Raw genomic sequence first — 23,991 nt, 5'->3', positions numbered from 1 at the left:
AATCTATAATTCTTTAAATGACAATATAATATTTTAACAATGTTTTCTAATTTTAATTATTTAATTTCTGACGCTGACTTGACTGCCGGTTATTGGAGGGAAACGATTTCCTCAACATCAATGCCATAGTAAAACGCTGTTTTTGGATATAAAAATGAACTTGATAGAACTAAAAATGCATGCATTGTCTAACATAATGTCCTAGGAGTGTCATCTGATGGAGATTGTAAAAGGTTAGTGCATCATTTTAGCTGGTTTTATGGTTTTGGTGACCCTGTCTTTGACTTGACAAAACATTACACACAACTCTTGTAAATGTACTGTCCTAACATACTCTAAATTTATGCTTTCGCCGTAAAACCTTTTTGAAATCGTAAAACGTGGTTAGATTAAGGAGATGTTTATCTTTCAAATGGTGTAACATAGTTGTATTTTTGAAAAATTTGAATTTTGACATTTATTTGGATTCAAATTTGCCGCTCTTGAAATGCACCTGCTGTTGATGGAGTGCACCACGGGTGGCACGCTAGCGTCCCACCTAGCCCCAAGAGGTTAAACAAATCAAAATATATTTTTTTTAGTTTCTTCAAAGTAGCCACCCTTTGCCTTGATGACAGCTTTGAACACTCTTGGCACTCTCTCAACCAGCTTCATGAGGTAGTCACCTGGAATGCATTTTTAAAAGTTAATTTGTGGAATTTCCTTTCTTCTTAATCCGTTTGAGCCAATCAGTTGTGTTGTGACAAGGTAGGGGTGGTATACAGAATATATCCCTATTTGGTAAAAGTCCAAGTCCAAATTATGGCAAGAACAGCTCAAATAAGCTATGATGAAATTGGCTCTCATGAGGACCGCCACAGGAAAGGAATACCCAGAGTTACCTCTGCTGCCAAGGATAAGTTAATTAGAGTTAACTGCACCTCAGCTTTGTTGGTACCACTTTGAGTTTTTTTTAGAATCCAAGGCACTTAACCAGCATGGCTACAATAGCATTCTGCGGCAATACGCCATTCCATCTGGTTTGGGCTTAGTGGGACTATCATTTGTTTTTCTACAGGACAATGACCCAACACACCTCCAGGCTGTGTAAGGGCTATTTGACCAAGACGGAGAGTGATGGAGTGCTGCATCAGATGACCTGGCCTCCACAATCACCCAACCTCAACCCAATTGAGAGGTTTTGGGATTTGTTGGACCGCAGAGTGAAGGAAAAGCAGCCAACAAGTGCTTAGCATACGTGGGAACTCCTTCAAGACTGTTGGAAAAACATTCCTCATGAAGCTGGTTGAGAGAATGCCAAGTGCTCAAACCTGTCATCAAGGCAAAGGGTGATTACTTTGAAGAATATTAATTCTACAATATATTTTGATTTACCACTTTTTTGGTTACCACATGATTCCATATGTGTTATTTCATAGTTTTGATGTACAATGTAGATAACAGTAAAAATTAAGAAAAACCCTTGAGGTGTAGGTGTGCCCAAACTTTTGACTGGTACTGTATATTGACTCACCAGGTTAGACAGGATGTAGTGGTATCCACGGGCGTTCTTCCCCAGAGAGACCACCTGTAGGAGAGATCAATACAAAGGTGAGCCAACCAGTGTTGACTGAGCTGTGTCATGGGGTGTAGGGTGAAGTTGCCCCTATACGCTGATTTTGGGTCAGTTTAGCATTTCCTCCACTAATGGTTAAGGTTAGGATTGGGGGGAGGCTCATATTAAATCTGTTGCTAGGGGAAACATCACCCCAGAGCTAGTCAATCATGATACAGGCTAGTCAATCATGATACAGGCTAGTCAGTCATGATACAGGCTAGTCAATCATGATACAGGCTAGTCAGTCATGATACAGGCTAGTCAATCATGATACAGGCTAGTCAGTCATGATACAGGCTAGTCAATCATGATACAGGCTAGTCAGTCATGATACAGGCTAGTCAATCATGATACAGGCTAGTCAGTCATGATACAGGCTAGTCAGTCATGATACAGGCTAGTCAGTTGTAATCTCTAAATCACAAGCCATACTAAAATGCATTTGTGAATACAGCATGGTCAGACAGTTCGTTTCTGGTAACAGAACAAATTAGTCAGCACATAGTAACTTCTGATTTAGCTGTACTTTAATTAATGCAAACACGTGTGTGGTAAATATGTCGTTCGTATACGGTCTCTCTGTGACACCTCGCAGGGCAAACAGGGAAGAGAACAACACCTCCTTTGTTCTCTCTTTTATTCTCTGACAGAGTTAGTTCCCGCTCAATGCTGGCCTGTCAGAGGGAGGAGGAGCGTGGTTTAAACTTGCTCCTCCTGTCGTCGGCGTGCAGGCTGATCCCAGCGTCGTGACGCACTTCCTGTTGCCGGTTGTAGTTCTTCTTGTCTTCAACAGTTGATTTACTCGTAGTTTATGTGCTTTGCATAGCTTCCCCAGTATATTATATAAGTTATGCATACAAATAGCCAGTTCAACCCTAACACTAGTCAATCATGATACAGGCTAGTCAATCATGATACAGGCCAGTCAGTCATGATACAGGCTAGTCAATCATGATACAGGCTAGTCAATCATGATACAGGCTAGTCAGTCATGATACAGGCCAGTCAGTCATGATACAGGCCAGTCAGTCATGATACAGGCTAGTCAATCATGATACAGGCTAGTCAATCATGATACAGGCTAGTCAGTCATGATACAGGCTAGTCAATCATGATACAGGCTAGTCAGTCATGATACAGGCTAGTCAATCATGATACAGGCTAGTCAATCATGATACAGGCCAGTCAGTCATGATACAGGCTAGTCAGTTGTAATCTCTAAATCACAAGCCATACTAAAATGCATTTGTGAATACAGCATGGTCATTATGAGGTCTGATATTTCTGATTGAGAGCCCACCCCCAGACTGACACAGGCAGCCACAGTGTCGGAGTCTGGATGGATGCAATGACGAGATTGACAAACACGTCTCAGTTTTCATCAGCGTTCTGCAAACACGCCAACGCACATTCCACAACGGAATCACACGACAACATGAGTCCACGCTAGAACTAGTGTGTCAGAACATGTTCTGAGTCCAGACCCATTCGCTAAACAAACAGTCAATGTAGCCAGTAGATTTCTCCGGCCTTAAGTAGCTTGTTCTTTACTTCTACTGATTCAAACCAACCTCTTGTGGTTTACATCTGGCTTTTTTCATTTTCTCTCTGCAGAATCAAGTGACAGAAAATGATATATGTTTTCAATTTAGAGAAGTCGATTCTCTGGTGACGCATTGTATAGGCAGCCCACTTCCCAGCAGACACATGATGAGAGGGGGAACTAAGAGGGACAGCTGATCACCCATTTCCCACATCCCCAGGCATTCTTCACTCAGCCATCACTGAAGCTGTGTGTTGTTATTAAACAGATTTTCATCCAATTTCAGAAAAAACACTCAACTATTTAATTCCTTTTAGTCCTTCTGATCTCTTAACAGAACTAGTCATGCCTACATACCGTAAAGAAGAGGGCCTCTAAAATTATCTCAACATTTCTGCCATGCGATGGGCTGACCACACCCATTGCCACACTCCCTGCCACGCCCCATGCCACACCCCCTGCCACACCCATTGCCACGCCCCCGGACACGCCCCCGGTCACACCCCCTGCCACACCCATTGTCACGCCCCATGCCACGCCCCATGCCACGCCCCCCTGCCACGCCAACCATCTAAGCCCCTTTTTGATGCAGAACAATGCCTGGTATTTGGGTATTCAGAACCAGAAACAGCACAATAGGAGATAAACATACTACTGTGATACTCATCATGTCTATTGTTAATATCTGTCAAAATCATCAAGTAGTGAAAGTCTGATTTAGGACCCAACTCTTTTTGCCGAAGTTCAAAATCCAACACAAAATGGTTGTGAGAGAACAGGACCCTGGTCAGAAGTAGTTTCACCCTATTCCCTATGGGCCCTGGTCAAAAGTAGTTTCACCCTATTCCCTATGGGCCCTGGTCAAAAGTAGTGCACCCTATTCCCTATGGGCCCTGGTCAAAAGTAGTGCACCCTATTCCCTATGGGCCCTGGTCAAAAGTAGTGCACCCTATTCCCTATGGGCCCTGGTCAAAAGTAGTGCACCCTATTCCCTATGGGCCCTGAGCAAAAGTAGTGCACCCTGTTCCCTATGGGCCCTGGTCAAAAGTAGTGCACCCTATTCCCTATGGGCCCTGGTCAAGAGTAGTGCACTATATAGGGAATAGGGTGCCAATGAGAGCGTCCTTGACCTTTGGCTCTAGTCTGGAGGTTTTGGCCACCACCCACACCTCCACCCTGTGATCCCCTTGGCTACAACACTAGACCTGCAGGCCTCCTTACACCTGCCCCAGCGCTGGCTACAACACTAGACCTGCAGGCCTCCTTACACCTGCCCCAGCTACAACACTAGACCTGCAGGCCTCCTTACACCTGCCCCAGCGCTGGCTACAACACCAGACCTGCAGGCCTCCTTACACCTGCCCCAGCGCTGGCTACAACACTAGACCTGCAGGCCTCCTTACACCTGCCCCAGCGCTGGCTACAACACTAGACCTGCAGGCCTCCTTACACCTGCCCCAGCGCTGGCTACAACACTAGACCTGCAGGCCTCCTTACACCTGCCCCAGCGCTGGCCAGAGAAGCAGCCAGCACCCTGCTTCCGACCTGGCACACACCTCTAAGACACAGCAACCTTGGGCTGGGGCACAGCGACAATCTAATGACCCAGAGGTACTGTTGGAGGCACTGAAACAGGCCCCCGACCAACAGAACACAGCCCTCCCAGTGTTTCCCCTACATAGAGATAATTAGGCGGAGTTCAGACAAGGCCCTGGAGGTAAGTGGACAGGATGAGGCAGGTGGACACACTTCCTAGTTGTCAGGATAGGCAGAACATGGATTTGAACAGTACAAAGGCTCTAACTGTGTCACAGCATTCTTCGTCTTCAGATGAAATAGAAAAGTCCTCATCAGAAAAAGTAGACCAATACGCAGCCGAGGTCATGTGCAGGCTCATCTTGACGTTTATTTATTTCATGAATACCAAAATAACAAAACACTAGAACAACAACAACAACAACAACAACAACAACAACAACAACAACAACAAACAGTCTGGCAACGCATAAAGCTCAACACAGAACAATCACCCACAAATAACAAACACAGACACACCCTAATATATGGGACTCTCAATCAAAGGCAGATAGACAACACCTGCCTTCAACTGAGAGTCCCAACCCCAATTAACCAAACCTAGAACCAGACATACTAGACTAAACATAGAATACCTGAAAACCAAACAGTGCCCAAAAACCCCGGAATACTTAAACCAAATGCCCTTTCAACAAAACACACCACCCCGAACCACATAAAACGAATACCCTGTGCCACGTCCTGACCAAACTACAATACCAATTAACCTTATACTGGCCAGGACGTGACAGTACCCCCCCTTAAAGGTGCTAACCCCGGAAGCACCTTAACAAAAATAACCCCAAGCAACACCAAAAAGAAAAATTCCCCCCTACTAAAGGGAGGGAAGGGAGGGTGGCTGCCGTCAACGACGGCACTGTGCTACACCCCCCCTCCCCAACCCACCTATCTCTGGAGGTGGCTCCGGCTCTGGCCGTTCCAGGCTGTCGGGGCAGTCTGGCAGCTCGGGACAGTCGGGGCAGTCTGGCAGCTCGGGACAGTCGGGGCAGTCTGGCAGCTCGGGACAGTCGGGGCAGTCTGGCAGCTCGGGACAGTCGGGGCAGTCTGGCAGCTCGGGACAGTCGGGGCAGTCTGGCAGCTCGGGACAGTCGGGGCAGTCTGGCAACTCGGGACAGTCGGGGCAGTCTGGCAACTCGGGACAGTCGGGGCAGTCTGGCAACTCGGGACAGTCGGGGCAGTCTGGCAACTCGGGACAGTCGGGGCAGTCTGGCAACTCGGGGCAGTTCAGGGCAGTCTGGCCACTCCGGCAGTTCAGGGCAGTCTGGCCACTCCGGCAGTTCAGGGCAGTCTGGCCACTCCGGCAGTTCAGGGCAGTCTGGCCACTCCGGCAGTTCAGGGCAGTCTGGCCACTCCGGCAGTTCAGGGCAGTCTGGCCACTCCGGCAGTTCAGCGCAGTCTGGCCACTCCGGCAGTTCAGCGCAGTCTGGCCACTCCGGCAGTTCAGCGCAGTCTGGCCACTCCGGCAGTTCAGCGCAGTCTGGCCACTCCGGCAGTTCAGCGCAGTCTGGCCACTCCGGCAGTTCAGCGCAGTCTGCCCACTCCGGCGACTGTTGACTGGCAGGCAGCTCCGACGACTGTTGACTGGCGGGCAGCTCCGACGACTGTTGACTGGCGGGCAGCTCCGACGACTGTTGACTGGCGGGCAGCTCCGACGACTGTTGACTGGCGGGCAGCTCTGATGATGACTGTTGACTGGCGGGCAGCTCTGATGACGACTGTTGACTGGCGGGCAGCTCTGATGACGACTGTTGACTGGCGGGCAGCTCTGATGACGACTGTTGACTGGCGGGCAGCTCTGATGACGACTGTTGACTGGCGGGAAGCTCTGATGACGACTGTTGACTGGCGTGGCTGGGTTTACGCACTTGAAGGCTAGTGCGGGGAGCGGGAACAGGACGAGTCGGACTGGGTTGACGAACTTCCGGGTCCGCACGAGAGACAGGAGCTGGAAACCCAGGGCTATGGAGGCGCACAGTCGGTCTTGATCTTACCTCCTGCACAACCCGTCTTGGCTGGATGGAACTAGTAGCCCTGTACGAGCGGGGTGCTGGTACAGGGCAGACTGGGCTGTGCAGGGGCCTGATGGTAGCCGTGCGTAGAGCGGGAGTTGGGTAGCCTGGTCCTCGGAGGCGTACCGGTGACCAGATGCGCTGCGCAGGCATCCTCCTACCAGGCTGGATGCCCGCTCTAGCACGGCACCTGCGAGGGGCTGGAACAACGCGCACCGGACTGTGCGTGCGTATGGGTGAGATAGTGCGCTCCTCAGCGAAACATGGCGCTCTCCACCCCATACGCTCCTCCATATAACCACGGGTAGCTGGCTTACGGCTCTTCCCTGGCCTGGCCAAGCTACATGTGTGCCCCCCCCAAAAAAAATCTTGGGGCTGCCTCTCGGGTTTCCTAGCCAACCGTGTTCCAACGTAACGTTCCCGATGGTTCCTCTGTCCAGCTGCCTCCACTCTCCTGAGTGCCTCCACCTGTTCCCATGGGAAGCGATCCCTTCCGGCCAGGATCTCTTCCCAGGTGTAGGCTCCCTTGCCGTCCAGGACCCCAAGCAACACCAAAAAGAAAAATTCCCCCCTACTAAAGGGAGGGAAGGGAGGGTGGCTGCCGTCAACGACGGCACTGTGCTACACCCCCCCTCCCCAACCCACCTATCTCTGGAGGTGGCTCCGGCTCTGGCCGTTCCAGGCTGTCTGGGCAGTCTGGCAGCTCGGGACAGTCGGGGCAGTCTGGCAGCTCGGGACAGTCGGGGCAGTCTGGCAGCTCGGGACAGTCAGGGCAGTCTGGCAGCTCGGGACAGTCGGGGCAGTCTGGCAGCTCGGGACAGTCGGGGCAGTCTGGCAACTCGGGACAGTCGGGGCAGTCTGGCAACTCGGGACAGTCGGGGCAGTCTGGCAACTCGGGACAGTCGGGGCAGTCTGGCAACTCGGGACAGTCGGGGCAGTCTGGCAACTCGGAACAGTCGGGGCAGTCTGGCCACTCCGGCAGTTCAGGGCAGTCTGGCCACTCCGGCAGTTCAGGGCAGTCTGGCCACTCCGGCAGTTCAGGGCAGTCTGGCCACTCCGGCAGTTCAGGGCAGTCTGGCCACTCCGGCAGTTCAGGGCAGTCTGGCCACTCCGGCAGTTCAGGGCAGTCTGGCCACTCCGGCAGTTCAGCGCAGTCTGGCCACTCCGGCAGTTCAGCGCAGTCTGGCCACTCCGGCAGTTCAGCGCAGTCTGGCCACTCCGGCAGTTCAGCGCAGTCTGGCCACTCCGGCAGTTCAGCGCAGTCTGGCCACTCCGGCAGTTCAGCGCAGTCTGGCCACTCCGGCAGTTCAGCGCAGTCTGGCCACTCCGGCGACTGTTGACTGGCAGGCAGCTCCGACGACTGTTGACTGGCGGGCAGCTCCGACGACTGTTGACTGGCGGGCAGCTCCGACGACTGTTGACTGGCGGGCAGCTCCGACGACTGTTGACTGGCGGGCAGCTCCGACGACTGTTGACTGGCGGGCAGCTCCGACGACGACTGTTGACTGGCGGGCAGCTCTGATGACGACTGTTGACTGGCGGGCAGCTCTGATGACGACTGTTGACTGGCGGGCAGCTCTGATGACGACTGTTGACTGGCGGGCAGCTCTGATGACGACTGTTGACTGGCGGGCAGCTCTGATGACGACTGTTGACTGGCGGGCAGCTCTGATGACGACTGTTGACTGGCGGGAAGCTCTGATGACGACTGTTGACTGGCGTGGCTGGGTTTACGCACTTGAAGGCTAGTGCGGGGAGCGGGAACAGGACGAGTCGGACTGGGTTGACGAACTTCCGGGTCCGCACGAGAGACAGGAGCTGGAAACCCAGGGCTATGGAGGCGCACAGTCGGTCTTGATCTTACCTCCTGCACAACCCGTCTTGGCTGGATGGAACTAGTAGCCCTGTACGAGCGGGGTGCTGGTACAGGGCAGACTGGGCTGTGCAGGGGCCTGATGGTAGCCGTGCGTAGAGCGGGAGTTGGGTAGCCTGGTCCTCGGAGGCGTACCGGCGACCAGATGCGCTGCGCAGGCATCCTCCTACCAGGCTGGATGCCCGCTCTAGCACGGCACCTGCGAGGGGCTGGAACAACGCGCACCGGACTGTGCGTGCGTATTGGTGAGATAGTGCGCTCCTCAGCGAAACATGGCGCTCTCCACCCCATACGCTCCTCCATATAACCACGGGTAGCTGGCTTACGGCTCTTCCCTGGCCTGGCCAAGCTACATGTGTGCCCCCCCCCAAAAAAATCTTGGGGCTGCCTCTCGGGTTTCCTAGCCAACCGTGTTCCAACGTAACGTTCCCGATGGTTCCTCTGTCCAGCTGCCTCCACTCTCCTGAGTGCCTCCACCTGTTCCCATGGGAAGCGATCCCTTCCGGCCAGGATCTCTTCCCAGGTGTAGGCTCCCTTGCCGTCCAGGACGTCCTCCCATGTCCATTCCTCCCTTTTTCTCTCCTGTCGCTGCTCCTTCCTCTTCCGCTGCTTGGTCCTTGTTTGGTGGGTGATTCTGTCACAGCATTCTTCGTCTTCAGATGAAATAGAAAAGTCCTCATCAGAAAAAGTAGACCAATACGCAGCCGAGGTCATGTGCAGGCTCATCTTGACGTTTATTTATTTTCAAAATGAATACCAAAATAACAAAACACTAGACCGAACGAACAACAACAACAACAACAACAACAACAACAACAACAACAAACAGTCTGGCAAAGCATAAAGCTCAACACAGAACAATCACCCACAAATAACAAACACAAACACACCCTAATATATGGGACTCTCAATCAAAGGCAGATAGACAACACCTGCCTTCAACTGAGAGTCCCAACCCCAATCAACCAAACATAGAACCAGACATACTACACTAAACATAGAATACCTGAAAACCAAACAGTGCCCAAAAACCCCGGAATACTTAAACCAAATGCCCTTTCAACAAAACACACCACCCCGAACCACATAAAACGAATACCCTGTGCCACGTCCTGACCAAACTACAATACCAATTAACCTTATACTGGCCAGGACGTGACTAACTGATACACCAGAAGAAACTTCCTTTTTAAATAAGCCATTTTGTACATATTGCTTTGTAACATTCCATTCATTACATTTCTACTGTATGATCCAGGGAGTGTTGGGAGTAGACCAAAGAGAGACCTGCTACACAGCTAGCTACAGACCCTTACAATACAGAGAGAGACCTGATACACAGCTAGCTACAGACCCTTAAAATACAGAGAGAGACCTGATACACAGCTAGCTACAGACCCTTACAATACAGAGAGAGACCTGCTACACAGCTAGCTACAGACTCTTACAATACAGAGAGAGACCTGATACACAGCTAGCTACAGACCCTTACAATACAGAGAGAGACCTGCTACACAGCTAGCTACAGACCCTTACAATACAGAAAGAGACCTGCTACACAGCTAGCTACAGACCCTTATAATACAGAGAGAGACCTGATACACAGCTAGCTACAGACCCTTATAATACAGAGAGACCTGCTACACAGCTAGCTACAGACCCTTACAATACAGAGAGAGAGCCTGCTACACAGCTAGCTACAGCTACATAACCTGACAAAATGAATGTGATCAGCCTAATCAGCTTTGCCAGTGAATGAATAAAGGATAATTATACCGAAAGAAAAGTCCCTCATGATTTGGTTTTAACTATTAACTACGACTCACTGAGCCTTGGATTTTCTTATCTGCTCTCGCTGCGTCCCCTCTTTCTCTGACTCTCTCTCTGACTCTCTCTTTCTCTGTCTCTCTCTCTCTGACTCTCTTCTCCTCTCTCTCTCTATCTGACTCTCTCTGACTCTCTCTCTCTCTCTTACTCTCTTCCCTCACACTCACTCTCTCTCTCTAACTCTCTTTCTCTGACTCTCTCTCTCTCTGACTCTCTTCTCCTTCTCTCTCTCTCTCTCTCTCTCTCTGACTCTCTGACTCTCTTTCTCTGACTGTCTTTCTCTGACTCTCTTCTCCTTCTCTCTCTCTCTTTCTCTCTCTCTCTCTAACTCTCTTCTCTATATCTTACTCTCTTCCCTCACACTCTCTCTAACTCTCTTTCTCTGACTCTCTCTCTGACTCTCTTCTCCTTCTCTCTCTCTCTCTCTCTGACTCACCCCTTCATTTTAGGCGGTTGTAGAATTAAACGGATCTTTTCTGGATTTTGATCATTAGCGGGTATCGGCCTAATTCTGCTCTGCATGCATTATTTGGTGTTCTACGTTGTACACAGAGGATATTTTGGTGTTTCAATTTGGTGTTTGTCCCATTTTATGAATTCTTGGTTGGTGAGCGGACCAGAGAGCTTACAACCATAAAGGACAATGGGATATATAACTTATTCAAGTATTTTTTTAGCCAGATCCTAATTGGTATGTCGAATTTTATGTTCCTTCTGATGGCATAGAAGGCCCTTCTTGCTTTGTCTCTCAGATCGTTCACAGCTTTGTGGAAGTTACCTGTGGCGCTGATGTTTAGGCCAAGTTATGTATAGTTTTTTGTGTGCTCTAAGGCAACAGTGTCTAGATGGAATTTGTATTTGTGGTCTTGGCGACTGGACCTTTTTTGGAACACACTCATTTTTGTCTTACTGAGATTTACTGTCAGGGCCCAGGTTTGACAGACTCTGTGCAGAAGATCTACGTGCGGCTGTAAGCCCTCCTTGGTTGTGGACAGAACCTCTCTCTCTCTCTCTCTCTCTCTCTCTCTCTCTCTCTCTCTCTCTCTCTCTCTCTCTCTCTCTTTCAAGCTGGTGTTACTAAAATAAAGTAAAAAGAAGAAAATACAAAGATCTCCTTTCCTCTATAATCTGACTTCTCCCTTTTTCATTTCCCCTCCCGCCCACTCAGCCTTTAGGCAGCCTATAGGCAGCTCTGATCCTGTATAGACAGTTCCACCACCTATTGTTCCCCTGAAGAGAGGCTCGATCCCTGCTGTCTCCCTCCAGCACTCTCTCTCTCTATCCCTGCTATCTTACTCCATCTCTCTCTCTCTGTCTGTCCCTGCTAACTCCCTCCATCTCTCTCTCTTTCTATCCCTGCTATCCTACTCCATCTCTCTCTCTCTCTGTCTGTCCCTGCTAACTCCCTCCATCTCTCTCTCTTTCTATCCCTGCTATCTTACTCCATCTCTCTCTATCGCTGCTGTCTCCCGCCAGCTCTCTCTCTCTCTCTACCCCTGCTGTTTACCTCCAGCTCTCTCTACATACCTTCAGTCTCCCTTCAGCTTTCTCTCACTTGATCCCTGCTGTCTCCCTCCAGCTCTCTCTCTCTATCCCTGCTGTCTCCCTCCAGCTCTCACTCTCTCTATCCCTGCTGTAACCTTCCAGCTCTCACTCTCTCTATCCCTGATGTCTCCCTCCAGCTCTCACTCTCTCTATCCCTGCTGTAACCTTCCAGCTCACACTCTCTCTATCCCTGCTGTCTCCCTCCAGCTCTCACTCTCTATCCCTGCTGTCTCCCTAACGCTCTCTCTCTCTCTCTATCCCTGCTGTCTCCCTCCATCTCTCTCTCTCTATTTCCCTGCTGTCTCCCTCCAGCTCTCTCAATTCAAGTGGCTTTATTGGCATGGGAAACATGTTAACATTGCCAAAGCAAGTGAAGTAGTGTCACGTCCTGACCCTAGTAAGATGTCATTTTCTATAGTAGACTAGGTCAGGACGCGACAGGGGGTGTTTTGTGTTTTTCTATGTTTTCTATTTCTATGTTTAAGTTCTAGTTTTTCTATTTCTATGTTGGGGTTGTTTGGGTTGATCTCCAATTGGAGGCAGCTGGTCCTCGTTACCGCTGATTGGAGATCATATTTAAGTAGGGGATTTATTTCTTCCTGTTTTTGTGGGTTATTATATACTGCTCAAAAAAATAAAGGGAACACTTAAACAACACAGTGTAACTCCAAGTCAATCACACTTCTGTGAAATCAAACTGTCCACTTAGGAAGCAACACTGATTGACAATACATTTCACATGCTGTTGTGCAAATGGAATAGACAACAGGTGGAAATTATAGGCAATTAGCAAGACACCCCCAATAAAGGAGTGGTTCTGCAGGTGGTAACCACAGACCACTTCTCAGCGCCAATGCTTCCTGGCTGATGTTTTGGTCACTTTTGAATGCTGGCGGTGCTTTCACTTTAGTGGTAGCATGAGACGGAGTCTACAACCCACACAAGTGGCTCAGGTAGTGCAGCTCATCCAGGATGGCACATCAATGCGAGCTGTGGCAAGAAGGTTTGCTGTGTGTGTCAGCGTAGTGTCCAGAGCATGGAGGCGCTACCAGGAGACAGGCCAGTACATCAGGAGACGTGGAGGAGGCCGTAGGAGGGCAACAACCCAGCAGCAGGACCGCTACCTCCGCCTTTGTGCAAGGAGGAGCACTGCCAGAGCCCTGCAAAATGACCTCCTCCAGGCCACAAATGTGCATGTGTGCTCAAACGGTCAGAAACAGACTCCATGAGGGTGGTATGAGGGCCCGACGTACACAGGTGATGGTTGTGCTTACAGCCCAACACTGTGCAGGACATTTGGCATTTGCCAGAGAACACCAAGATTGGCAAATTCGCCACTGGCGCCCTGTGCTCTTCACAGATGAAAGCAGGTTCACACTGAGCACGTGACAGACGTGACAGAGTCTGGAGACGCCGTGGAGAACATTCTGCTGCCTGCAACATCCTCCAGCATGACCGGTTTGGCGGTGGGTCAGTCATGGTGTGGGGTGGCATTTCTTTGGGGGGCCGCACAGCCCTCCATGTGCTCACCAGAGGTAGCCTAACTGCCATTAGGTACCGAGATGAGATCCTCAGACCCCTTGTGAGACCATATGCTGGTGCGGTTGGCCCTGGGTTCCTCCTAATGCAAGACAATGCTAGACCTCATGTGGCTGGAGTGTGTCAGCAGTTCCTGCAAGAGGAAGGCATTGATGCTATGGACTGGCCCGCCCGTTCCCCAGACCTGAATCCAATTGAGCACATCTGGGACATCATGTCTCGCTCCATCCACCAACGCCACGTTGCACCACAGACTGTCCAGGAGTTGGCGGATGCTTTAGTCCAGGTCTGGGAGGAGATCCCTCAGGAGACCATCCGCCACCTCATCAGGAGCATGCCCAGACGTTGAAGGGAGGTCATACAGGCATGTGGAGGCCACACACACTACTGAGCCTCATTTTGACTTGTTTTAAGGACATTACATCAAAGTTGGATCAGCCTGTAGTGTGGTTTTCCACTTTAATTTTGAGTGTAACTCCAAATCCAGACCTCCATGGGTTGATGAATTGGATTTCCATTGATTATTTTTGTGTAATTTTTTTGTCAACACATTCAACTATGTAAAGATAAAAGTATTTAATAAGATTATTTCATTCATTCAGATCTAGGATGTGTTATTTTAGTGTTCCCTTTATTTTTTTGAGCAGTGTATTTTGAGTAGTGTTTGTTTCTCTCTGCATCACGGTTTGTTGTTTTGTCATTTTCAGTTATTTGTGTATTGCAAAGGTTTCACGGATTTAATAAAATGTGGAACTACAAACACGCTGCACCTTGGTCCGATCCTTTCGACAGCTGTGACAAGTAGATTATATACAAAAGTGAAATAAACAATAAAAATAAAAGATAATATATTTTTTTTTTAAAGTTCCAAAAATAATAAAGCCATTACAAATGTCATATTAAGTATATATACAGTGTTGTAACGATGTACAAAAGGGAAAATAAATCAACATAAATATGGGTTGTATTTACAATGGTGTTTGTTCTTCACTGGTTGACCTTTTCTTGTGGCAACAGGTCACAAATCTTACTGCTGTGATTGCACACTGTGGTATTTCACCCAATAGACATGGGAGATGATCAAAATTGGATTTGTTTTCTAATTCTTTGTGGATCTGTGTAATCTGAGGGAAATATGTGTCTCTAATATGGTCATACATTGGGCAGGAGGTTAGGAAGTGCAGCTCAGTTTCCACCTCATTTTGTTGGCAGTGTGCACATAGCCTGTCTTCTCTTGAGAGCCAGGTCTGCCTACGGCGGCATTTCTCAAATAGCAAGGCTATGCTCACTGAGTCTGTACATGGTCAAAGCTTTCCTTAAGTTTGGGTCAGTCACAGTGGTCAGGTATTCTGCCACTATGTACTCTCTGTTTAGGGCCAAATTGCATTCTAGTTTGATCAGTTGTTTTGTTAATTCTTACCAATGTGTCAAGTAATTATCTTTTTGTTTTCTCATGATTTGATTGGTTCTAATTGTGTTGCTGTCCTGGGGCTCTGTGGGGTCTGTTTGTGTTGATGAACAGAGCCCCAGGACCAGCTTGCTTATGGGACTCTTCTCCAGGTTCATCTCTCTGTAGGTGATGGCTATGTTATGGTAGGTTTGGGAATCGCTTCATTTTAGGTGATTGTAGATTTTAACGGCTCTTTTCTGGATTTTGATCATTAGCAGGTATCGGCCTAATTCTGCTCTGCATGCATTATTTCGTGTTTTACGTTGTACTCAGAGTATATTTTTGCAGAATTCTACATGCAGAGTTTCAATTTGGTGTTTGTCCCATTTTGTGAATTCTTGGTTGGTGAGCGGACCCCAGACCTCACAACCATAAAGGACAATGGGTTATATAACTGATTCAAGTATGTTTTGCCAGATCCTAATTGGTATGTCGAATTTTATGTTCCTTTTGATGGTATAGAAGGCCCTTCTTGCCTTGTCTCTCAGATCGTTCACAGCTTTGTTGAAGTTACCTGTGGCGCTGATGTTTAGGCCAAGGTATGTATAGTTTTTTGTGTCTCTCTCTCTCTCTCTCTCTCTCTATCCCTGCTGTCTGCCTCCATCTCTCTCTATCCCTGCTGTCTGCCTCCATCTCTCTCTATCCCTGCTGTCTCCCTCCATCTCTCTCTATTCCTGCTGTCTGCCTCCATCTCTCTCTATCCCTGCTGTCTGCCTCCATCTCTCTCTATCCCTGCTGTCTCCCTCCATCTCTCTCTATTCCTGCTGTCTGCCTCCATCTCTCTCTATCCCTGCTGTCTGCCTCCATCTCTCTCTATCCCTGCTGTCTCCCTCCATCTCTCTATCCCTGCTGTCTCCCTCCAGCTCTTTCTGGATAGCTCTATGCACGGTAGCCCTGTCCTTTAGTTTAGCGCCAACCTCAGTTTTAATCCAGGGCTTTTGATTGGGGAAGCGGCGAACCTTCACTGTGATGCCAATGTTGCCAATGCATTTCCTTATGAAGCCGGTGACTCAGGTGGTTAGTTTGTCAATGTTATTATGAGGAGTCTCTGAACATAATCCAATCAGCTCTAGCAGTCCTGTAGCATCATCTCTGATTCTGATTACCATTTCTCAACGGAGCGAGTCAAGGGTTACTTTTTGTTTGAGCTTCTGTTTGTAAACAGGAAGCAGGACTACGGAGTCCTGATCTGATTTGCCGAATGGTGGAAGAGGGAGGGCCTGGTGTTCTTGCTTGTGAGAAGTTAGGAACTGTCACGACTTCCACCGAGGTCGGTCCTTCTCCTTGTTCAGGCGGCGTTCGGCGGTCGACGTCCATTCCACACCCAAATTATGGAGTCAGCAGGAGCAGGTACCTCTGGTAGCGGAGTCGATGAGCTCGTCCAGGAGCACGCGGCGATGCTTCACCATCTCGTTGCCGCCATGGACCGTGTCATCCAGACGATGGACCGCTGGGAGAGACATACAGTCCCTCCAGCGCCCCCACCAGCACAACCAGGGTCTCCACTACTCACCCCCTCCGCACCCGGTTCCAGTGGGATTCGTCTCGCACTTCCCAGGTTGTACGATGGGACGGCCGCACGCTGCCAGGGTTTCCTGCTGCAGCTGGATTTATACCTGGCGACCGTTCACTCGGCTCCCTCGGGCCATGAGAGGGTGTCCACCCTCGTCTCGTGCCTCTCGGGGAAAGCTCTGGAGTGGGGCAACGCCATGTGGGGAGAAAGAGATGCGGCGCTGGACCACTTCGAGGATTACACCCGCCGCTTCCGGGCCGTCGTCGACCACCTGCCCGACGGTAAAGCGGCGGGTGAACGTCTCTTCCACCTGAAGCAGGGGACGACGAGCGCCCAGGAGTTCGCGATGGACTTTCAACCCTGGCTGCCGGCGCAGGATGGGACGACAGGGCCCTGATCGACCACTATCACTGCAGTTTGCGCGAGGATGTCTGTCGGGAGTTGGCCTGCAGGGACACCACCCTCACCTTTGACCAGCTGGTGGACCTGTCCATTCGGCTGGATAACCTGCTGGCTACCCGCGGACGTCCAGGTCGGGATCTGTCGGTTCCATCCCCCAGCACCACCGCTCCGATACCCATGGAACTGGAATGTGCTGCGCCCGGTGAGACCGGAGGAGGATCCTTCACATGCACCATCTGTGGCCGCAAAGGTCACACTGCCGGTCGGTGTCGGGTTGGTTCCTCTAGGGGTCGAGGCAGCAGGCAGGGCACTCTGGCATCACCCCAGGTGAGCCGGCACCATTCTCACCCAGAGCCCTCTGTTACACACCTGTTTTTGCATGTTGTTTTTCCTGAGTTTTCCCCGCATTCCCAGCAAAAGGCGCTCGTCGATTCAGGCGCGGCTGGGAATTTCATAGATAGATCATTCGGCCATAGTTTAGGGATCCCCATTGTTGCAGTGGCTATGCCCTTCCCAGTTCACGCCTTAGACAGTCGACCAATAGGGTCAGGGTTAATTAGGGTGTCCACCGCTCCCCTGGGCATGGTGACGCAGGGGGGGGTCACAAGGAGAGAATCAGTCTATTCCTCATTGACTCTCCTGCGTTTCCCGTGGTGCTACCCTGGTTAGCCTGTCATGACCCCACTGTTTCCTGGCAACGGAGGGCTCTCAAGGGGTGGTTGCAAGAGTGCTCGGGGAGGTGTTTAACTTCTCTTGTTGTTTAACTTCTATATTATTAGTAGATTTGGATAGAAAACACTCTGAAGTTTCTAAAACTGTTTGAATGATGTCTGTGAGTATAACAGAACTCATATGGCAGGCAAAAACCTGAGAAAAATCCAAACAGAAAAATCTGGTGCTTGTAGTCTTTTCAAGTCATTGCCTATCTAATACACAGTGACTTAGGGTTCATTTTGCACTCCCTAGGGCTTCCACTAGATGTCAACAGTCTTTAGAACCTAGTTTCGTGCTTGTGCAGTGAACAGAGAGCGAACAAAAAGGCCGGGAAGTTGGTGACTCAGAAAATGACATGAGTTCATTGGCGCGCATTCACGTGATGAGGTAGCTGTGTTCCAAAACATTTTTCAATATATTGGAATCGTCCGGTTGGAATATTATTGAAGTTTTATGTTAAAAAGGCCCTAAAGATTGATGCTATACAATGTTTGACATGTTTCAACGAACGTAAATATAACTTTGTTTTGACTTTTCGTCGTGAAATTTTGGGCGCGCTTCCTACATTTGGAGTAGCTTACTGAACGCGCAAACAACAAGGAGGTATTTGGACATAAATTATGGACTTTATCGAACAAAACAACATTTATTGTGGACCTGGGATTCCTGGAAGTGCCTTCTGATGAAGATCATCAAAGGTAAGTGAATATTTATAATGCTATTTATGATTTTAGATGACTCCAAAATGGCAGGTATCTGTATTGCCTGGTGTATGTTTCTGAGCGCCGTACTCAGATTATTGCAAAGTGTGCTTTCCCCGTGAAGCTTTTTTGAAATCTGTCACAGCGGTTGCATAAAGGAGATGGTTATCTATAATTCTTTGAATAACAGTTTAATATTTTATCAACGTTTATGATGAGTAATTTTGTAAATTGTTGTGCTGATCCACCGGCAGTATTGGAGGCAAAATATTTTCTGAACATCATGCGCCAATGTAAAATGCTGTTTTTGGATATAAATATGAACTTTATCGAACAAAACATACATGTATTGTTTAACATTGAGTCCTAGGAGTGTCATCTGATGAAGATCGTCAAAAGTTAGTGCTTAATTCTAGCTGAATTTCAGGTATTTGTGACCCCTCTCCTGCTTGGAAAATGGCTGTGTGGTTTTTCTTGTACCGGTCCTAACATAATCTAACTTTATGCTTTCGCCGTAAAGCCTTTTTGAAATCGGACAATGTGGTTACATTAAGGAGAAGTGTACCTTTAAAATGGTGTAAAATAGTCGTATGTTTGAGAACTTTGAATTATGACATTTTGTTGTTTTGAATTTGGCGCTCTGATTTTTCACTGGCTGTTGAATAGTGTGAACCGTGGGTGGGACGGTAGCGTCCCACCTGCCCAAGAGAGGTTAAAGGTTTACATTGGGGCTACTACAGTGGAAAGTCCAGACCAGGTCTCCACCGTGCGCATTCCCCCCGAATATTCCAATGTGGCTCTTGCCTTCTCCAAGAAGAAGGCGACTCAAATACCACCCCATCGACGGGGGGATTGTGCGATAAATCTCCAGGTAGACGCCGCACTTCCTAGGAGTCACATGTATCCCCTGTCACAGGCAGAGCCGGCGGCTATGGAGACATGTGGCTCCGAATCTCTGCGTCAGGGGTACATTCGGTCCTCCACTTCACCCGCCCCCTCGAGTTTATTTTTTGTGAAGAAGAAGGAGGGAGGTCTGCGCCCATGTATTGACTATCGAGCCATAAACCAGGTCACCGTGAAGTACAGTTATCCGCTACCTCTCATAGCCACAGCGATTGAGTCAATGCACGGGGCGCACTTCTTCATGAAACTAGATCTCAGGAGCGCTTACAACCTGGTGCGTATCCGGGAGGAAGACGAGTGAAGACAGCTTTCAGTACCACCTCAGGGCATTATGAGTACCTCGTCATGCCGTACGGGTTGATGAATGCTCCATCAGTCTTCCAAGCCTTTGTGGATGAGATTTTCAGGGACCTGCATGGGCAGGGTGTAGTGGCGTATATCGATGACATTCTGATATACTCCACTGCACGCGCCAAGCATGTGTCCTTGGTGCGCAAGGTGCTTGGTCGACTGTTGGAGCATGACCTGTATGTCAAGGCTGAGAAATGCCTGTTCTTCCAGCAGTCCATCTCCTACCTAGGATACCGCATTTCCACCTCAGGGGTGGAGATGGAGAGTGACCGCATTTCAGCCGTGTGTAATTGGCCGACTCCCACCACGGTAAACGAGGTGCAGTGGTCTCTAGGGTTTGCCAATTACTACCGGAGGTTTATCCGGGGTTTTGGTCAGGTAGCGGCTCCCATTACCTCACTGCTAAAATGGGTCCGGTTCGGTTGCAGTGGTCGGCTGAGGCGGACAGGGCTTTTGGTCACCTAAGGGCTCTCTTTACCTCGGCACCCGTGCTGGCCCATCAGGAACCCTCTTTGGCGTTCATGGTGGAGGTGGACGCGTCCGAGGCTGGGATAGGAGCTGTGCTCTCTCAGCGCTTGGATATGCCACCGAAGCTCCGCCCCTGTGCCTTCTTCTCTAAGAAGCTCAGCCCGGTCGGAGCGAAACTATGATGTGGGGGACCGGGAGCTGTTGGCTGTCGTCAAAGCGTTGAAGACGTGGAGACATTGGCTTGAGGGGGCTAAACACCCTTTTCTCATCTGGACTGACCACCGCAACCTGGAGTACATCTGGGCAGCGAGGAGACTGAGTCCTTGTCAGGCAAGGTGGGCCATGTTTTTCACCTGTTTTGTTTTCTTACAGACCAGGTTCCCAGAATGTGAAGGCAGACGCACTCTCCTGGCTGTATGACACAGAGGAGCGGCCCATGGATCCTACCTCCATACTCCCGGCCTCCTGCCTGGTGGCGCCGGTAGCATGGGAGCTGAACGTGGACATTGAGCAGGCGTTACGTGCAGAGCCTGCTCCCCTCCAGTGTCCCACTGGGCGTCTGTACATTCCGTCTGCTGTCCGTGACCGGCTGATCTATTGGGCTCACACGTCCCCCTCCTCTGGTCATCCAGGGATTGGTCGGACAGTGCGCTGTTTGAGTGGGAAGTACTGGTAGTCCACCTTGGCTAAGGACGTGAGGGTTTATGTTTCCTCCTGCTCGGTGTGCGCCCAGTGTAAGGCTCCTAGGCACCTGCCCAGAGGTAAGCTACACCCCTTACCCGTTCCACAATGGCCTTGGTTGCACCTGTCGATTGATTTTCTTACCGATCCCCCCCCTCACAGGGTAACACCACGATCCTGGTCGTTGTAGACCGTTTCTCTAAGTCCTGCAATCTCCTCCCTCTGCCCGGTCTCCCTACGGCCCTACAGACTGCAGAGGCCTTGTTTACGCACGTCTTCCGGCACTACGGGGTGCCTGAGGATATAGTGTCTGATCGAGGTCCCCAGTTCACTTCGAGGGTCTAGAGGGCATTCATGGAACGTCTGGGGGTCTCGATCAGCCTTACCTTGGGAGTAATGGGCAGCGGGAGAGAGTGAACCAGGATGTGGGTAGGTTTCTGCGGTCTTATTGCCAGGACAGGCCGGGGGAGTGGGCGGCGTTCGTGCCCTGGGCCGAGATGGCTCAGAACTCGCTCCGCCACTCCTCCACTAACCTCTCCCCCTTCCAGTGCGTACTGGGGTACCAGCCGGTTCTGGCGCGTTGGCATCAGAGTCAGACCGAGGCTCCTGCGGTAGACGACTGGTTCAGGCGCGTGGAGGAGACATGGGACGCCGCCCATGTTCACCTCCAGGGGGCCGTGCTGCGCCAGAAAACCAGCGCAGACCGTCACCACAGTGAGGCCCCGGTGTTCGCACCGGGGGACCGGGTCTGGCTCTCAACCCGAAACCTGCCCCTTTGCCTGCCCTACCGGAAGCTGGGTCCGCGGTTTGTGGGGCCATTTAAAGTCCTGAGGAGACTAAATGAGGTTAGTTATAGGTTACAGCTTCCCCCCGATTACCGTATTAACCCCTTGTTCCATGTGTCTCTCCTCAGACTGGTGGTGGTTGGTCCGCTCCAGGAGTCTGAGGTGCGGGAGGTTCCTCCACCCCCTCTGGACATCGAGTGGGCCCCGGCGTACTCCGTTCGCTCCATACTGGATTCGTGGCATCGGGCGAGGGGCCTTCAGTACCTCGTGGAGTGGGAGGGGTATGGACTGGAGGGGTACGGACTGGAGGAGAGGTGCTGGGCCCCCGGTGGAGGACGTGTTGTACCCTTCAATGCTACGGGAGTTCCACCGTCTCCGGCCGGATCGCCCTGTGCCTCGCCCTCTGGGTCATCCCTGAGGCTGGCGTCGGCGCGCTGCTGGAGCCACGCGTCAAGGGGGGGGGGTACTGTCACGACTTCCGCCGAGGTCAGTCCCTCTCCTTGTTCGGCCGGTGTTTGGCGGTCGACGTCACCGGTCTTCTAGCCATCGCCAATCCACCTTTCATTTTCCATTTGTTTTGTCTTGTCTCCCTGCACACCTGGTTTGCATTCCCTCATTACTCGTCTTGCATATAACCCTCTGTTTCCCCCCATGTCTGTGTGTTTAATTGTTATGTGTAAATGTATGTGTACTCCAGGCTGGTTTACGCCTGGTTATTGTAACCCGTGTGTGTTTAGTTTTCTGAGTGCCGTGTTTTGTTCGCCTCAATAAAGGGCTCCGTTTGCTACCCATTTCTGCTCTCCTGCGCCTGACTTCCCTGCAGCCAGTTACGCAGTCCTTTACAGGAACAGTCTTATTGAGAGGAGAAGTTAAGAACAGTCTCATTGAGAGGAGAAGTTAGGAACAGTCTCACTGAAACTGAAATATAGTCCCTCCACTCTCAGAGTAGTGCTCTGTCCCCGAGCCAAAATCTAATGCCTCAGCTGCTGTAGAGTAGCATCTGAGCTGGTGGCTGGTTCTCAACAGAGAGAGGGGGGGGTGGAGTTTCATTTAGTAAAATCAGGGCCAGAAAGGCCCAGAATTGTCCAACTAACCCACCGGCACCTCCCTCGCTACAGAAGAACTATATACATCTCTTCTTCTCTTCTTTTACTCCCTCGTTTCAGCTGGAGGACCTTGGGTCTAAGTATCCCTGGGGGAATACTATCTAATTAACTGGCAAGAACATCCATGGCTCTGTTGCTTAGTCTCTCTCTCTCTCTTTCCCTCTCTCTTTTCTTGACACATCTCTCTCTCTCATTCTGACACTTTCTCTCTCTGCTCTTCTTTTTGGAAGGCTAAATTGGTGTCCCTGTGGATAGCATAAAGTTTTGGCTTTCATTCAAAAGCAGGGAATGTTGTAGAAACACAAAACTCATATTCCGATGGTTGTGAGCAGTCTTTCAGTAGATTCATAAGAGGAAGACGCTCAATCCCAGTACATAGTACATTACCGACCCCACAGCCAAGAGCTTGTCTATGTTAGAGATGACAAATTGCAAAAAACATTATGTAAATCTACTCAATGTAAAATTACTCAAACCATTGGGAAGAGTTTCAGCTTAGATTTGAATGTTCTTTCAATTTATTTTGGCCCGGACACACGTATATAGGACTTGTTAGGCACATCAATATTTCTAGCTGTACCAAATTGAAGCTACTACAATTTTTTTGCAGGCAATAAAAAGCCTGTCATGTCAGAGTTGAGCTAGGGTAAACCCTGCCAGTGTATGCTCCAATCGAAGCCAGAGAAAACCCCTTCCTGAGCCTCAGAGTAAGTAGGATACGAAAGGTCATGGGTCATATCCTTTACCCCGATAACACAGTAATCACCTTGAATTCTGTCAACACAAATAGTCAGTGGATCTTTAAAGCCTTAAGTGATTGACGCCAGGGCTTTCAAACACCACGTCTATAGGGTTTTAACTTCAAAGTTCTGGAATCTCTGCTCTTTCTGTCACTCTCTTCTCTCAATCGTAGTATTAGCGACAATTAATTGAAGTTGGATCAGTGACACCATTGATGTCATCAGTGCCATTAGTCAAGTGTCTATCCTCTGTTGCCATAGATGTATGACCCTAGATATGTTAATTTCAACAACAACAAAAAATCACTCTCTCTCTGTCTCTCTATGTCACTCTCTGTCGCTCTATGTCACTCTCTGTCGCTCTATGTCACTCTCGGTTTTCACTCTCTCTCTCTCACTGTTTTCACTCTCTCTCTCTCTCTCTCTGTTTTTTTTCCTCTCTCTCTCTCTCTCTCTGTTATCTCTCTCTCTCTCAATTCAATTCAATTCAAGGGGCTTTATTTGCATGGGAAATATATGTTAACATTGCCAAAGCAAGTGAGGTAGATAATATACAAAAGTGAAATAAACAATAAAAATGTAACAGTAAACATTACAGTAACAGTATACATTATACATACAGAAGTTTCAAAAGAATAAAGACATTAC

General features: G+C 49.7%; 1 protein-coding gene across 4 annotated transcripts in view; it reads right to left on the bottom strand.

The window, feature by feature from the left end:
• The window catches only part of LOC106604216 (glutamate receptor 3), a 300,167-nt gene that overhangs the window by 108,832 nt on the left and 167,344 nt on the right, over positions 1 to 23,991 (bottom strand). For all 4 annotated transcript variants that reach the window (XR_006769822.1, XR_006769823.1, XM_045717884.1 and 1 more), the window contains exon 5: positions 1,514 to 1,567. Coding sequence is in view for 2 of the 4 variants with exons in the window: in XM_045717884.1 (XP_045573840.1) it covers positions 1,514 to 1,567 (54 nt within the window). In the remaining 2 variants the exon portion in view is untranslated. The remainder of the gene's footprint in view (positions 1 to 1,513; positions 1,568 to 23,991) is intronic.

This window comes from Salmo salar, chromosome ssa05, assembly GCF_905237065.1.
Source record: "Salmo salar chromosome ssa05, Ssal_v3.1, whole genome shotgun sequence".
In the NCBI taxonomy this organism is placed as follows: Eukaryota; Metazoa; Chordata; class Actinopteri; order Salmoniformes; family Salmonidae; genus Salmo; species Salmo salar.
Note: the sequence above shows the minus strand (reverse complement) of the source record. Positions and strands in the feature narration are given on the sequence as shown.